The sequence below is a fragment of the Ustilago hordei genome (genome assembly GCF_900519145.1).
Source record: "Ustilago hordei strain Uho2 genome assembly, contig: UHO2_contig_07, whole genome shotgun sequence".
In the NCBI taxonomy this organism is placed as follows: Eukaryota; Fungi; Basidiomycota; class Ustilaginomycetes; order Ustilaginales; family Ustilaginaceae; genus Ustilago; species Ustilago hordei.
Genome location: NW_024545289.1, coordinates 871,239 through 886,789, shown reverse-complemented (window position 1 = coordinate 886,789; position 15,551 = coordinate 871,239). Strand labels below are relative to the sequence as shown.

The window sequence follows — 15,551 nt, the reverse complement described above, 5'->3', positions numbered from 1 at the left end:
AAGACAAGCTCCCCTCGCAAGAGTGTATGCTCCTGTTCACTCGCTCGTCATGACAAGCTATTCCTGCTTGAGCGAAAAATGAAAATAAAAATGCTCTCAGTTGCTTTCCCAAATGCGAAACAAGCTGGCAAGGCAATCGCACTTCAAGGTAAGCAACTGCTGGAAAAGATGAAACCGCCGGCCATGATGAAAGCTTCCAGCATTCCTGAATCGGGATTTACCCCGATGCAGCTGCTTTCCCCCGCCTGCAAGATCGGGCAGATACAAGAGTCTCGGTGTGGAGGCTGAGGCTGAGGCTAGGCTACGCGTGTCGTGAGAGTGAGCGTGAGGGTGAGCGCGAGGGTGACAAAAGCGAAGGGTGTCGGCCTTGTCGAATCTTTTTTGATGAGCGATTTGACACGAATCGGAACGACTTCCGACTGACGACGACAAGCACTTTGATCCTCTCTCCCCTCTGCCACTTTTCGACTCTGCCACTTTTCGACTCTGCCACTTTTCGACTCTGCCACTTTTCGACTCTGCCTCTTGTCGACTCTACACTGCGACCTTATCTTCGGCTCTTCCGATGTCACCATCCGCAGCACTACTGACCTGGCGCCTTCATCGCCACATCCGACAAGGCTCTTCTGGCCGGTTCGGATAAGCCTACAAGCCACCAGGATGAACAGCTCCTAGCCCGTTCTATACAAATACCTGACTCCTTCCGCGCCTTCGGCTCACTCTTCCTTTCCAGCTACCTTCAACGTCGCCACACATCCAGCAGGAAAGGCCAGATTGTCACGATGCACGACAACACATCCTCGCCGGTTCAAGCGCTTCCGCCTGCCAGCCTCGACCAATTGCAGGATGACGAGCTGGCCGCCACCCAGCAGTCCATCTTAGAGGAGCTGCATACAATTAGCGAGCAAGCAATCATGCACAACCCACATCCAGACAGCCTCAGCACCCAAGCGATTGCACAGCAAGCGGCCCATGCCATACCGACAAATGGCCAGCTGGTCGCAGTCGAACCAAGTACATCAGAGGTGCACAAGGTGCAAGAGACAGTAACATCAGCTTCTATCCCTCTGCTACCCGAGTCGGAGCAGCTCCAGGAAGCATTTGTGGACAACGCGCAGCAGCTGCTCATCCAAGCCATTGCGACAGAAACTGCACTTGCAGTCACCCAGCTTCCTACCACCATGGACGGTCAGCTTGATTCCCATCTTGATCCCCATCTTGACCACACCAACCTCTTCGACGGCATCGATGCCGGCGCTTTCAGTGATATCGAACTCAGCCCCCCGGTCCGGCGGCAAGCATTTTTGCCCTCGATAGATGCCCCTGTCAGCACCATTCACGCTCAATCTCCAGCCTCGCCAACTCGCAACGGAAATCTTCAAGCATCACAGCCCCTCAACCCACTTGAGCTGACTCCAGCCGGAAAGGATGCACCGCCTGAAGAGCTGCCAGAAGCCAGTCAGATGGCCTCCTTCCTCGACCCACAGTTTGCCGGCTTCAAAACGGGCCATGGAAAGCATGCCAAACCGAGTGAAAAGTCTTTGCAAGCGGCACGAAAGCTGTTTCTTGATCTGCAAGAGTTGCACGATCCGCTGCTGCCGCCAGCAGCTTCCCAGGCATTGTCGCCACAGCTGCGACCGCGAACATTCGACTCGCCTTCTAAGCAAAGTCTCACAGCACCGAAGCGTCGCTTTACAAGGCCAACGATCGACAGAACGCCGTTGCAGGAGGCAGTCCCCAAACAGATCAGTCTCATGCCAAACGCAAGCCAATCTCCTCCACCGAAAGGCAAACTTGCATCATCCCAGGTCATCTCAGCAGCACAAGCAATGTCAACCAGCCAAGTAGAGCGTCAGCCTTTCGCCACGCCCAAGCCCATACGCAACGGCCTCTTTTCCAGCGCTACCAGCCTAGCAAGTCCTGTGCGGACTGCAGCTGCTGCTGCCGCTTCTCCGTCACGCTTCACCACACCACAGCCGAGCAAGCGTATCAACCTCATGCCCAGGGTCGACATCGGTGGTAGCACAGGCAGGAAGCGAACGCTGCCCAAGTTCGTTACGCCTTTCAAAAACGGCAAGCGTCCAAAAACGGATGAGCAGCAGGAGCTCGCTTCACCCCTACGCAGGCCCAACAACGGTCTCACGCATGACCTGCATCCTCCATCACCTATTGCCAACCGTTACTATCCGCCTCCTCAGAGACTGGCAAAGGCAGGTCCCTCCTCAGAAGGACCCACAGTATTCCACCTGCATTCCAGCACACCTCGTCAGAAGCTTGCCGATCTAGGGCGACCAGAACAAGTCTCTGCACTGCAAATGATAGCAAAAGGTGTACCGGACGAAGTCTTGGTCATTCTCAACGACGCCTCCCGCGCATCGCAGTACGCCTTTGAAGCAGCCAACGGTGAGCTCCTCATGCAACAGAATGCTTATGACCAGCTTCGCGCCCGGGCTTGCAACATTGCTACGCTTCCTTGGGTGAGCAACCACTGGACTTTGATCTTATGGAAGCTTGCCGCCATCGTCCGACTGGATCCTGGCTCAGCATCAGAACGTTGGAGTTGGGATGAGCTGATCCGTCAACTTCTCTATCGGTATGAGCGCGAGGTTAACCGCGCGCGAAGATCATGTCTGAAGAGGATACAGGAGCACGACTCCTCCCCCGCACGACCGATGGTGCTCTTCGTCTCCAAGATCATGGAGGAAGAGAAGGAAATCCAAGATCGATCTGGCCAAGTGGTTGTCCGGAAAAACACTCTTCTCGAGCTATCCGATGGATGGTACCGTATTCAAGCGCAACTCGATCCTGTTCTGGCCTCTGCTTGTCGACGCGGTCGGGTGCGCATTGGACAGAAACTCGCGATTATGGGCGCAACCCTTGACGCGCACGGTGAAGGCAACGAAGTACTGACAGCATATCACATGTCCAGTCTCGTGCTCTCCTCCAACTCTGTCTCTCTAGCTCGTTGGGACGCCAAGTTAGGCTTCACATCAACAAGATTCTTTGCGAGCTTGCGAAGTTTGACGCCAGAAGGCGGACTGGTGTCGTTGATGGATGTCGTCATCACCAAAGTCTTTCCGCTTGCTTATGTTGATACGGAGAGGAACGGAAGCCCGTCTGCTCCAAGGGGCGAACAAGAAGAGGCCGAAGAGCAACAAGTTTGGCTGAAGCGAAGAGAAGATGCAATGCAGCAACTCGAGATGAATCTTGAAAGCGAGAACAGCAAGTTGTTCGATCTTGTCGAAGCGTTGTCGGATCTGGCTAGTGATAGCTTCTTGCCTTCCATTCCCGATGATCCGATGGGTAGGCTGGAAGCAAGTGCGCAGCAGTTGTTCGATCAGCTACGTGCGAAGCAAGATCCTGCATCAGCGGTGAAAGAGCTAGTCATTGCAAAAGGGCATTCAAACCTAGCACCGTGGCTGCATGGGATAGCCAAGAGTGCTTTGTTGGCAGAAGACATGGGTGGGCTAGGAGCAAGGTTAGCGGCAGATTTGGACCGTGCATGTCCACCAAGGAAGGTGCGCGAATTTAGGGTGGTGCGGTTTAGAGACGCTCGCTTACCCCCACCTTGTCCACCCACAGCAGCAGCGGCGTCAGCAACGGCATCAGCAGGTGCAGGAGGGGCAAAGAAGAGGAATCCGCACGCACGAACCGTCCAGCTCACAGTGTGGGACGCAGCTCAGCTAGGCGAAGAATTGCAAGAAGGGCGTCGATTTTGCGTCACCAATCTGACGCCGTCTTCTAAGTCGGCATGGCGTAAACCAGATGAAGTGGCGGATGTGTTTCTCTCTACGAGGCGCGATACTAAGTGGCGTCCTGTCTCGTAGCCCACTCGTTGTCAAACACTTGTTTTGGGACGTGTCAGCCACTCATGACTTACTTTCTGCATGCAAACGCAATTCTTACAACATTCATTCAAGCAACGTCGCCACACGCACAAGCCTTTCTTGTGCAGGAGTGTCAGATATCTGACTGAATGGTACGAGTAGATTCTTTATAAGCGGCGACAAAAACGAAAAAGAGATGTAGTATGATTTTGGGAAAGACGATCTAGGGATGCGCTCGAGATCAAGCATCAACCAAAGGCACAGTGACATCGTCAAAGTAATTATGACCCAACTTGCCTGGCTGTGTAATATTAGCAGCCGTAGGAGGAAAAGCGGACTTGTTCTCTTTTACGGCAGCTTTTGCCGCTACTCCAGTATCTGTTTCCTTTGCCTCTTTCTCCTCCTTCTTCTCCTCCTTTTTATCCTCCTTTTTATCCTGCTTCTGATCCTGCTTCTTAGCTCCACCTCTAGGTCCAATGACAGCATAGGGAAGAGGCTGATCATTATTAGGACAAGCGATCAACATCTGCAACATATCCTGTCTTGGACCAATAATGTTCTGTACATTATCCGCAAATCTAGCCAACAAATGTCCTTTGATCTCGCTCTCTCTTGCAACGTAGTTCATCGTCACACAGCCTGGTCGCGATTTGAAGTCGAGGTCGATACAAGAACCGCCGAAACAAACGTGGAAGGCTTGATCCAGGTATGCTTTGCGCTCGAATAGAAAGCCTCCCTCTGTCAGATGTGAAATGGGAACATGTAAGTGTTTTTGAATGCGAATAAAGGGAGGAAAAAAAAAAAAAAAAAGAAAAAAAAAGAAAAAAAAAAAAGAAAAAAAGAACGGAGGCCTGCAGGATACTTACGACGATCAGTAGCGTTTACAGGTGAAGCATGGACGATGCCTGCTCGAACTTGGTCTACGTAGATACAATAGTAGGCAGGTTGTTGGCAGAGTTGACCCATGTCGACAGGGTTGACGGTTTGTAGACCATCGGTGGAGTCTGATGCGGAGGCTGGGATTGGGGTGGTGGAAGAAGGAGGTGACTGAGGCTGAGGTTGTGCCGCTGGGATACTTGCGCAGGTCGCAAGCAGCGATAGGGCGAGCACAAGGGTCAGCAGAGTGAAGAGCATCCTGCCGAATCCTAAGAGAAGCCGGTTTGAAGGTTTGAGGGGAGTAAAACAGGTGACGGTGAGGAAGGATGAATGGTACGAGAATGAGTGCAAGTCATGGATTCGAGAGAGATCCTTCATGTGGCGTTCTCAGCGAGTAGTGTTCCTAATCGTCCGAGGAGCTTCTTGAGAGCGTGCCACATGAAACGGGTTGTGAACTATTCAAGAGCGAGTGGTGGGGATGCACCCCACTTGTCGGCCCGCTTCGGTCCTCAGTCAATCATCATTGGACGAGTACTCTCTGAGCGACGATACTGTCGGAACTCGGCATCAGCAAGTGATGCTAACCAAAAGAGCCAAGCCTTCTCGTCACCCCACACGTGAATGCCCACGGCCAAGGACTCGTATCAGCAACTAGACTGAGATACAGACGCAGGGTTGTCGGTGGCGGCCGGGTGGGATTTTGCGTGACGATATTGTCGCCAAGGCCTTTCTGTTGCAGGCAGTTGACAAGCTCGGATGGTAGGACGCGGTTTGATTACGTATGGCGACGACAAAGGGTATGTACAGATGGATGGACTTCATGCTAATGAAGAGCGAAACAACCAAGTCTTGCCCCTTATGTATCTACCCTGCCAAGCATGACAGGGAAACTATCTCTTCCTCCTCAGGCATCTAATAGCCGGTATGCTGGCGCCTTATCGGATAATCAGCCTGACATGAGCCGATATACCCGCAGCCCTCTAACATGAATGAGGGGTGCCTTTGTATCAACTCGCATCACGCTGGTCGACCGGATAGCCGGCGCCTTCTGCCGGGAATGATCGATGTCTCCGACGGAACGACCGGCGCCTTCCGACGGGATGGCCAAGTCCTTTCCGCCTATCCGACAATCGAGGCAATCCACACACCTCGATGTCAGCGGTCGCGCACCAGAAACGTGAAAGCTGTTGTAGAAACCTAGTATAACTGATTTCCACAAAAAGTGCAACAAGGTTTTCCTTACATTTGATCTCCACAAGATATGCTGTAAGGTCATGTAATGGTAGGTTTTGACTAACCACTGTGAACACTCCGTTCAGAGGCTATGTGGCACATTTGGTGGGATAAAGTTTTCTTGCTGTGACTACACCAAGTATAGGACATTGACATCTGTCATAGCACAAGTGTTTGTAATGCTGACTGTCACTCAACAATAGTTGAGAGGTGTCTGTACCACAATAGAGTTATTGCCTGCAGATGGGGTTTGAGCCGGACTGCAGTAGAGACATTGCCTTTGGTGAATGACTGGACTGCAGTGGAGACACTGCTAACAGTTGTTGTCTTAGCAGTGATACAACACATGTGCTTGAGATGTCTTTGCAATGCTCTGCAATTGCAATGATATGGAACAAGTAAAGAGTAAACTAAGTAGTAGATAGAGTGGATGAGGATCCACTTGTATGCTATGATGAAATGAGAGTATATATGTGTTTGTGCAATGTCACCTGCGACACTGCTCCTGCTCCTCCTGAGAAGTGTGAGCACTTCCTTGATGCTGCTGCTCCTCCTCCTGAACAGTGTTTCGATTTCCTCGACACTGCTCTTCTTCTTCTTGAGCTGTGTGTCGATCTCCTTGACACTGCCTTTCCTCCTCTTGAGCGATGTGTTGCCGAAGGAAGCGATCCGATATGATGATGCATGCTGACATAAACACAATCAGGGATCCAATGGAACAGATCTGTCTGGAGATCAGGTGCAACATAGCCCCACTTGTTGTCAAGCTAGATCATGAAGGAGGATACTCCCACATTTGGCACACACCTCATAGATGTATATATATCAAGCTGAGGACACTAGGTCCTCACCATGTTCACTTAAGTCAATCGAGTATATATGTTTCTGCCCTAAAGTAGTAGTGACATCATACTTGGACTCTCCCTGATCGCCAGTTATCGGGACCAAAATGTCATGGGACCGGATGGATGCACAGGAAGAACTGGAATCATACGAAGAGACCATGCACAGCAATTGTGGATCGGGCTAAGAAAGTTCCAACAGAGTGTAAGTGGTCATGTGCCTGAAACCAGATTGGGTGTTTCTGATTGGTATCGGTGAAGACAATCAAGTAAGATCTACTCAGGATGTTCCAACTAAATGTAACCAGATGGCTTTGTACTGGTAGGTCTCAGCTGACCACCTTGAACACTCTGTTCAGAGGTTGCACAGCACATCTGTTTATTCTTTGGAGGGAGAGTAGTATACTCTCCTTACAGTACAAGTGTTCATAGTACTGTTGCTAATGCTCTCTAATCATTGTCTGGACTGTGATATGCTTATCACCTACAGAGGACAGGAGTTACTGGACTGCAGGTGTTGGACACCACCTACAATAACTGACTGGACCACAGATGTCAAGAAAACACTGCCTACAGTAAGGGACTGGACCACAGGTGTTGAGTAACACCACCTACAGTTGATGCCTAATGGTGATACAACACACACATATGAGGTGTCATTGCAAAGCTCTGCTATTGCAATGATATGTAACTATGAGTCAAGTAAAGAGTATGTAAAGTATAGAGTAGAGTGGATGAGGATCCACTTGTATGCTATAGTAGAATGAGAGTATTTATGCATTCACTTGGTGTCACCTGTGACACCTTTCCTACTCCTCCTGAGAGGCCTTTGTCTCCTCTTGTCACTCTCTCTCCTGCTGGTGTCACTCCCTTTGATGCTGTGCCTCTACTGCTTGCACAGTGTATTGGTTTGTGCAATACTGCCCCTTTGCCTGGTGATGTGTGTTGACCCCTTCAACACAGCTCCTCCTCCTCATAGACAATCCCTGGTCTGCTTGACACAGCTCCTTCTCTCTTCACTGGCAACTACCTCCTTGACCTTATCTTGCGAATCCCTTAACCACCTGTCAAGTCCTGTTGCCAAGCCCCCTTGATCATGTGGTTGCCCCTGTGCTTGGTCCCCTGTGGCTGTACACACATTCCCCTTGAGTGGTAACCATCTGTGTGATGCTGAGCTCAGTCCCCACTCCTGCATGTGGTTATCTCTGTATGCTTCTCCTTCTATTGCTGGTATCCTCCTTCCTGAATCTCCTGATGCTTGCTCATGATGGCTGACTTGCTGAGACATGCTGATCAGGCTGATTCCGATTGATCCTTGTGAGATTAATCAGGATCCCAGAACTCAGTTGACCTTGCAAGCCATATGCACTACCAACCTGATTAGATCATTGATTCCTGATGATTGCTGCAGATCAATTTGGTGCACACTTCATATGCTGATCCACTGACCCTGTGACACAGAGCTCAGCAAGATCGGTAGGATCAAGGACTCTATGACATAACTTGTCAGGATCGCCAAGAGCAAAGGTCTTGTTACATAGTTTGGTGGGAACAGTAGTACCACACTCATATGACAGATCTCATGGAGACTGGTTTGAAGGTGCTTCTTTCACCAATCCCACAATAACAAGACAATAGGCAGGGAAGGGGCTGCCACCTGATGAGGTAGGGGCCCTACATAATGATGAACTGGACAAAGAGGATGGGCAATATGAAGGAGGGGGTGATCTGCCACTCAGATGAAGTGAGAGAGGCCCCTATCAGGGCTGAAACAGCACAAGGTCTTCCTGGATGCCAGGAACAGGGGAAACAGTGCTAAAAGAGGAGGGGGATGTCCTGGCAGGACCTTGCAAGAGAGCCAAGGGAAGGAGGAGCAGTGTTGGATGAGACCACATAGGGTATGAGCAGTGTCACTGGCGACACTATGAAGGCATCTATATAATACACACTTGCTCCTCATCATAGTAGTCAAGTGGATCCTCATCCACTCTACACTTTACATTACTAGCTATAACTTCACACAAGTATACTTAGTAGGTTTGTCAACAGTAGCAATTGCAGAGCATTGCTTCTATCATAGCATGTGTGTTGTATCACTGCTTCTTGATGCCATCCAAAGGCAGTTCACACTGCAGTCTGGATAACAATCAACACCAAAGGTGGTCCACACTGTGGTCCAGCTCTCTCAATCTTAGAACCAAAGGCAGTTGTCCACTGCAGTCCAGGGATCAATCAATCAATCAATCAACACACTGGACACTTGTGTCAAAGACCAACTCACTCACACCAGATCTTGGTGTCACCTCAAAGTATCCATTGGATATTGATTGTGCTGAGCTACCTCTGGATGGAGTGCCCATAGTGGTTAGTTGGAATCCATGATAACTCTTAGTCTACAAGCTATTCAAGCAAAAACAGTCATAGAAGGCTTCTATAGCAGATTCCAGCAAGAACAACAATAGAAGGCTTCTACAATAGACCTCACCAAGATTAGTCATAGTTGCTTTTTACCACAGATTTCGGATTTCAGGTGCGCAACCTCTGACAATAAGTCACTCTCAATCAACTCACAACTAGCCCTTCCGAAGTCTGGTAGTCTCCTCTGCCTCTCGATCTCGCCCTCGTCGTCGTCCTCTCAACCGTCGTGCTGGTTCGTGATATAAGCGCAGTATCACAGTCCTTCCATTAAGTATCATCTCAGTTGCAATTGCAGGGCATTGCAACTACTCCACATGTGTGTGTTGTATCACCGCTCCTAGATGTTGTTGACACCTCAATCGATGCTACAGCCCCTCAACTGTAGGCAGCACCTCCACTGCGGTCCTGGCACCTCAACCAGTATCATCATATGACTGTTGAAGCATCACAAACACTTGTGCTAAGACAGGTGTAGTTGTACCATACATCTGGTATAGTCAAATCACACATCAACTCAAGTATCCAAGAACTTTGAATGTGCCATGCTACCTCTGAACAGAGTGTTTACAGTGGTCAGCCGAAATCTATTGGAAAACAGTCACTCAACACAATTTACTGAGATTGGTCGGAATGAGCTCACTCGACACATCTCGCTGACATTTGCTGGAACAAGCTCTTCCAGCAGATTTCGAAGTGTCAGAGGTCACGTGCATGAAACCCGAAATCTGTAGTAAAAGGCAACTACAATTAATCTCAGCAAGATCTGTAGTAAAGGCCTTCTATTATTGTTCTTGTTGGAATCTGTCATAGAAGCCTTCTATGGCTGTTCTCACTCAAATATGTTATAACTGACAGTTATCATGAATTTCAACTGACCACTGGGGACACTCCTTCCAGAGGTAGCTTGGCACAATCAAAGTACAATAGTTGCTTTGTCTGAGGTGGCACCAAGGTCTGATGCTAATGTGGTTGCTTCAACACAAGTGTCCAGTGTGTTGATGAGTTGATTGAGTGATCCCCAGACCACAGTGGATGACTGCCTTTGGTTCTAAGATTGAGAGAGCTGGACCACAGTGTGGACCACCTTTGGTGTTGATTGTTATCCAGACCACAGTGTGAACTGCCTTTGGATGGCATCAAGAAGCAGTGATACAACACACATGCTATGATAGAAGCAATGCTCTGCAATTGCTACTGTTGACAAAGCTACTAAGTATACTTGTGTGAAAGTTATAGCTAGTAAGGTAAGGTGTAGAGTGGATGAGGATCCACTCAACTACTATGACAAGGAGCATGGTTATATAACCATTCCTGCAATGTCACCTGCAACACTGCTCCTGCTCTGGGAAGCCTGCTTCAACACTGCTCCTCCTCCCCTTGTCCTTCCTATTAGTCCTGTCCACCTTGCAATGCTACTCATTGTCACTGCTACCCTTGCTCCCTGTGGATGGGCAGTCCTTGTGTTGCTTTATAATCAACAGGGGCCCTTCCCACTTCATCTGAGTGGCAGTTCACACCCCCCTTCATCTCGCCCATCCTCCTGCTCTCGAGTTCATCATTGAGCCAGCCCCTGCTTCATCAGGGTGGCAACCCCAATGTCTTTGACATCTTTATGGTTGTGAGATCTGTGAAATCAGCATCCTCTTACCAGTTTCTGCAAGATCTGTTGTATGATCATGCTACTACTGATTCCAGTGGGCTTCATTGTAAGATCCTGCTTGTGCCAATTTGGACAGAATCTGTTGTAGAGCCTCTCTACTACAGATCTTGATGAACTCTGCTGTAAACCCTTGCTTTGCCCAATCCTGTGATTGCTGCACTCCTCCTCATATGACTTTGGTTCTTCCTGCTTCCTGCACATCGGGTCCCATGACACGAAGCAGGAGCAATGTGAAGGCTGGAGTACTGGGTCTATTGCGATCCTTGAGGTCTATGGCGTGTCGGGAAGGTGGTACTATGAAAAAATTCTGACATCGAGCAAAGAGGAGAGGGAAGGATGTGGTCAAGGAGAGAGGTGGAAAGATTGAAAGAAAGATTGGGCAAGGTCGATGTTGAAGGGACACTTGCCGAAATGAGAAGATGATGGTGGGAAGGCGATGGTGGGAAGGTGAGAGGAGTCGGGAGCAAACAAAGTCAATTGAGCGGGTTGTGACACGTGTGGTCCTAGCTCAGATGCGCACGCCATGCCACTTGCAGTAATGTTGGGGGGGGGGCCTCAAGTTTGCGTCTAACGCACCTCGACTTGCTCTCATCTTCGGCTGTGGCTGAAGCCCCTTTTAGATCAACTTTGCACAGCCTGCTGTTCGACGTCGTTCCGGTTCCCACGCACCGAAGCTAAATCCTAGCAGCCTCTAGAGATTTCTCAGTTCAAGCTAGCCGCCTGGTCCAGCCTGCAAGATATAAAACCAGCACCACCAAACATCATCCAACAAGACCACCTCCAAGCCTCACTCAATAAAACCCTCCTTCCTTCAACCCCGCCTTACTCCAAACACACACCCAAAATGAAGTTCATTACCATCTTGATCGCCCTCTCCTGCATCGTCGCTGGTGCTCTTCTCACCGAAGCGGCCCAAGTCCAGAAGCCTGTCCCCTGGACTCGGATCCACCACAAGAAGGCTAAATACTGGAAGTTCTACTCTCAACCCCACGGTACTGATCTTCGAACTGTCAAGCCTACCTTCCACAAGTGCAAGGCCAAGTTCCCCGAAAACCGTGACTATGTCTTTTCGAATGTATTTGTCAACAACAGAGACTTCGAATTCCAGCAGTTTGACGCTAACCACATTGGTGTCAACTGCATCAATTGCAGTCCTCAGATAATGGGTTATTACTATTCTACCAAGATCAGTAACTATATCCAGTGCAAGGCTTATGAAGATGTGGACATTTAACTCTACCTCGTAAACCTGGTCGAGATCGCTCTGCTTTGATGCAAGTGTGGTTCATGTTGGTCATCCCGGGCCTCGCTTCTGATGATGCACTTAATGCGAGGCACTTTTCAATATACTGTCTTCTCTCACCCTACCCGAAGCTGTCATAACGAAAGTGATAACGTGTGCGCTGAGGTGGAAGCGTGCCTTTCTGAGACGGCGCCAGCGGGGCCTTGACCACAGCAGCCCCCAACAGGAGCCCAGATAATCTTTGAGAAAGGCGTCACAAAGCAGGAGCCACCCAGCTGGCACTCTTGGTCTTAGAAATCGACAAGCAAGAATGCATGATGCTGTTGGAAAGCGACAGACTTGAATGGTAGGACGCGGTTTTATTACGTGTGGCGACTACGAACTGTATGTACAAACAGCGGAGGGATGATGGTTCTGATGGAACAACAAGATGGCTATATCCTGTGTGTTTTCTACCTCTACCCTGTCAACGGGAAGGAAGGGGCATGCTATCCTGTCAACGAGGCTCGAGCATGGAGTATACAGGGGGTTAGGTCTCGACTCCTAGCTCCTCGGCATCGGAGAGTCGATATGCCGATGCCTTATCGCGATAATCGGCCCGATGCGAGCCGATATACCGCACGAACCTCCTACCGATGCAACACGCGTCGACGCGTCGACGCGTCGCCAAAATAGCGCCGAGCGCGGTGTTTGAGTATTTGTTGTTGCTGTTGGACCCTTGATTGTTGTGGGCGAGACTGGACCAAGTGTTGATCTTGATCAAAGCTTTGTGCGAGTGAGAGTCTGCCTTGACAACACCACCCTCCCCAGCCTTCGAACACCATCTTCCATCGTCACCTACACACACCAACCTCATTCTTTGCGCGGGAATACATGTCGCTCGCTCCCACGAAACCAGACCGTCTACTAGTGGCGTTGCTCAACAGAGCATCCACTACCCGCCGCCTTACCATCCTCGACCGACTCTCGTCCTCCTTTGAGATCGTTTCAGAGCGATCCCTGCGCCTATTGCTTCCCGGAGACGATGGACTCTTGCGCTCGCTACTAGCATACGAGATCGAAACGGAAGGCGAAGCCGTTACTCTCGTCAAATGGGCCTCCAAGTTTACGACGACTACCAACTTTTTCTTGGTTCTTCAGCTCAACACCGATGCCCCGAGTGCGGATCTGTTTGAGCTGGTTCAGAAGGAACATGCACCTGCGCTGAGGGAAACCTACGGAACGGATGAAATCTATATTTCGCCCAACCGCGAGACTGCAGAGTTACAGATCAGCCTGCTCTTTCCCGACCTACACTCCACTAACTCCGTAGACGCTATGGCCAGTCGACTCGAGTCAGCTGCACTTGAAGCACCACTCATGACCCACGCCATCACCTCCAGTGAAGCAAGCGCTAGTGGTTTTAGCACACACTCCGCCTCAACAGCCCGCACCTCCATCCATCCTCAATCTCGAGCATCAAATCATGCTCCCTCCCACTCCACCTTCAGAGCCGGCCGAATCCCCTCCACTGTTCGCAGCAAACCGTCGATCGAGCCGCGTCTCAGCAAAGCAGCAGCGCTACGGATGGGAGTCGAGATTCAATCGCCAGCTCGCGGCACCTCTAGCCCTGCCAAAACCGCGGATGCCGGGAATGTGGGTATATCCGGAGTAGTAAAACGACCGGTTGGGCTACCAGCTTCCTTAAAAGCGCCGAGTATTGCTCCCAGGTTAAATAAAGCTGCTGTTGCTCGACAGGGTGGTGCTCCTGCTGGGGAAGGTGTTGGTGCTGTGAGTACTACGAGTGCTGGTGTGCGCAAATCTTTGCCTTCTTCCACCACAGCTTCCGGGAGTGAAAGTGGGGGGAGAATGAGGAAACAAGTTGATTTCTCCAACACTCCCGGCCATAAACGTCTCTCTCTGGCAGGGTCGAGTGTCGCTTCAATTGCTCCTCCGAGTATCGCTCCTAGACAGAACAGAGCTAGTTTGAGCCGTATTTCTGGTTCCACACCTTCCTCTTCTACCACCACTAACAGCAGTGGAACAAGAGGTGGTCCACCTTCAGCATACAGATGCAACCTCGTTGGTCGAGGTCGAGCAACATCCCTTACTTGCTCCTTCGGGGAAGGTCAGAGAGAACGTCAACCAATTTCCTTCGACCAAACACCAGGACACAAACGCACCTCGCTTTCCCTCTCGATTCCCTCTTTAGCTACGCCTTCAATGATCCCTAGACAGAATAAAGCTTCACTTGCACGAACTCGTCCTTCCCTCCCCCACACTACCAACAACAATACCAGTCTCGTTTCGCCAAGCAGTAGTGCTAAACCTCTTCGCCCCATACCAACTTCGGCAGAGAGAGGTGGCGAGAGTGAAGGAGAAAAAGAAAACCAAACAACAGACTATGCTAAAGTCGCACGTCACAAACGACACTCATTCAACTTTTCTCTAGCTTCATTAAAACAGCCTACGATCCAACCTAGATTGAACAAAGCTGCTAGTGCGAGGATGTTTGCTGGAGGTATTGGTGGATTCAAATCTTAAACTTCAACGTCCACCCTTCAAATGTCAATCTTGAAGAGGCCGAGCAAACGTTGGACATTAACATACTCTTTTGTAACCTATCCGTAATGCTATCCACAAGAACTAAAGATCGTCTTTCCCGAAAAAAGCTTCCGACTAAAACGAGTTCCATGTGACAATTGCAAGTGTCGATCCACACCCAAATTCAACCGCAAGCTATATAACCCATCCAGCTAAAATTGCCACAGCACAGCCAAGCGTTGGTTTGCCATGATAACCGATTTTTGCAATACCGAGACCACAATTATTCTGACGGTGCTCTCAATGCAAGTCGCAACTCAAATCTATTGAAATTGATGATCCGATGAGATGACATTGGTTGATGTAAGCAGACAAAAAGGGATGGAATGAGGGATGGCCTGATTGGGAACAGAGAATCGGGTACAACACAGTCCTGCTCATTGTCACAATCGAGTGCAACATGTACAAGCCAGTTGTCATGGTTGATCATTAGGTAGAAGTACCCCCACTCATAGCATGCACTGCACACTTGTATATATATCTTGCAGAGAGTGCTAGACTCCAACCACATTCCCTTAGTCAATTGAGTATATTTGTTTCTGTCTTTTAGCAGCAGTGACATTGTACTTAGACTATCCCTGATCACCAGTATTGGGACCTAAAACTTTTCAGGTTATGAGCCCAACTCAGAGCACTACCTCATCCTTGAACTCACCTTCAATGATGACAGAAGTAAACTACTCCCTCTATGATGATTTTGTCACTCCAATGGAAAACCTCCTTCCATGGCTACTGAAAATCCTTCAAAATAGGTTCAATTGGATGATAACTGATGAAGTCTATGGCACACCAGATGCACCAAAGGAGGGAAACCTACTAGAGTTTGCCATCACCAGTGATAGCAAGCAAGTCATTACACCTCTCTCCAT

At 49.7% G+C, this 15,551-nt stretch overlaps 4 protein-coding genes across 4 annotated transcripts; 3 read left to right on the top strand and 1 right to left on the bottom strand.

Moving 5' to 3' along the window:
• Positions 1-782: 782 nt before the first annotated feature.
• UHO2_04053 (putative Rad51-associated protein Brh2) lies at positions 783-3,827 on the top strand (the record flags this gene model as incomplete). Its single annotated transcript, XM_041560010.1, has 1 exon — positions 783-3,827. One exon carries the CDS (start codon positions 783-785, stop codon positions 3,825-3,827), a length of 3,045 nt encoding a protein of 1,014 aa, XP_041415944.1.
• Positions 3,828-4,068: 241 nt separating this feature from the next.
• UHO2_04052 (uncharacterized protein) lies at positions 4,069-4,961 on the bottom strand (the record flags this gene model as incomplete). The annotated part of the gene is made up of 2 exons (XM_041560009.1): positions 4,069-4,565; positions 4,694-4,961. 2 exons carry the CDS (start codon positions 4,959-4,961, stop codon positions 4,069-4,071), a joined length of 765 nt encoding a protein of 254 aa, XP_041415943.1.
• A 6,739-nt stretch (positions 4,962-11,700) lies between these two features.
• On the top strand, positions 11,701-12,090 carry UHO2_04051 (uncharacterized protein; the record flags this gene model as incomplete). Its single annotated transcript, XM_041560008.1, has 1 exon — positions 11,701-12,090. The coding sequence occupies one exon, from the start codon at positions 11,701-11,703 to the stop codon at positions 12,088-12,090; it is 390 nt and encodes a 129-aa protein (XP_041415942.1).
• An 882-nt stretch (positions 12,091-12,972) lies between these two features.
• On the top strand, positions 12,973-14,622 carry UHO2_04050 (uncharacterized protein; the record flags this gene model as incomplete). Its single annotated transcript, XM_041560007.1, has 1 exon — positions 12,973-14,622. The coding sequence occupies one exon, from the start codon at positions 12,973-12,975 to the stop codon at positions 14,620-14,622; it is 1,650 nt and encodes a 549-aa protein (XP_041415941.1).
• Positions 14,623-15,551: the final 929 nt, after the last annotated feature.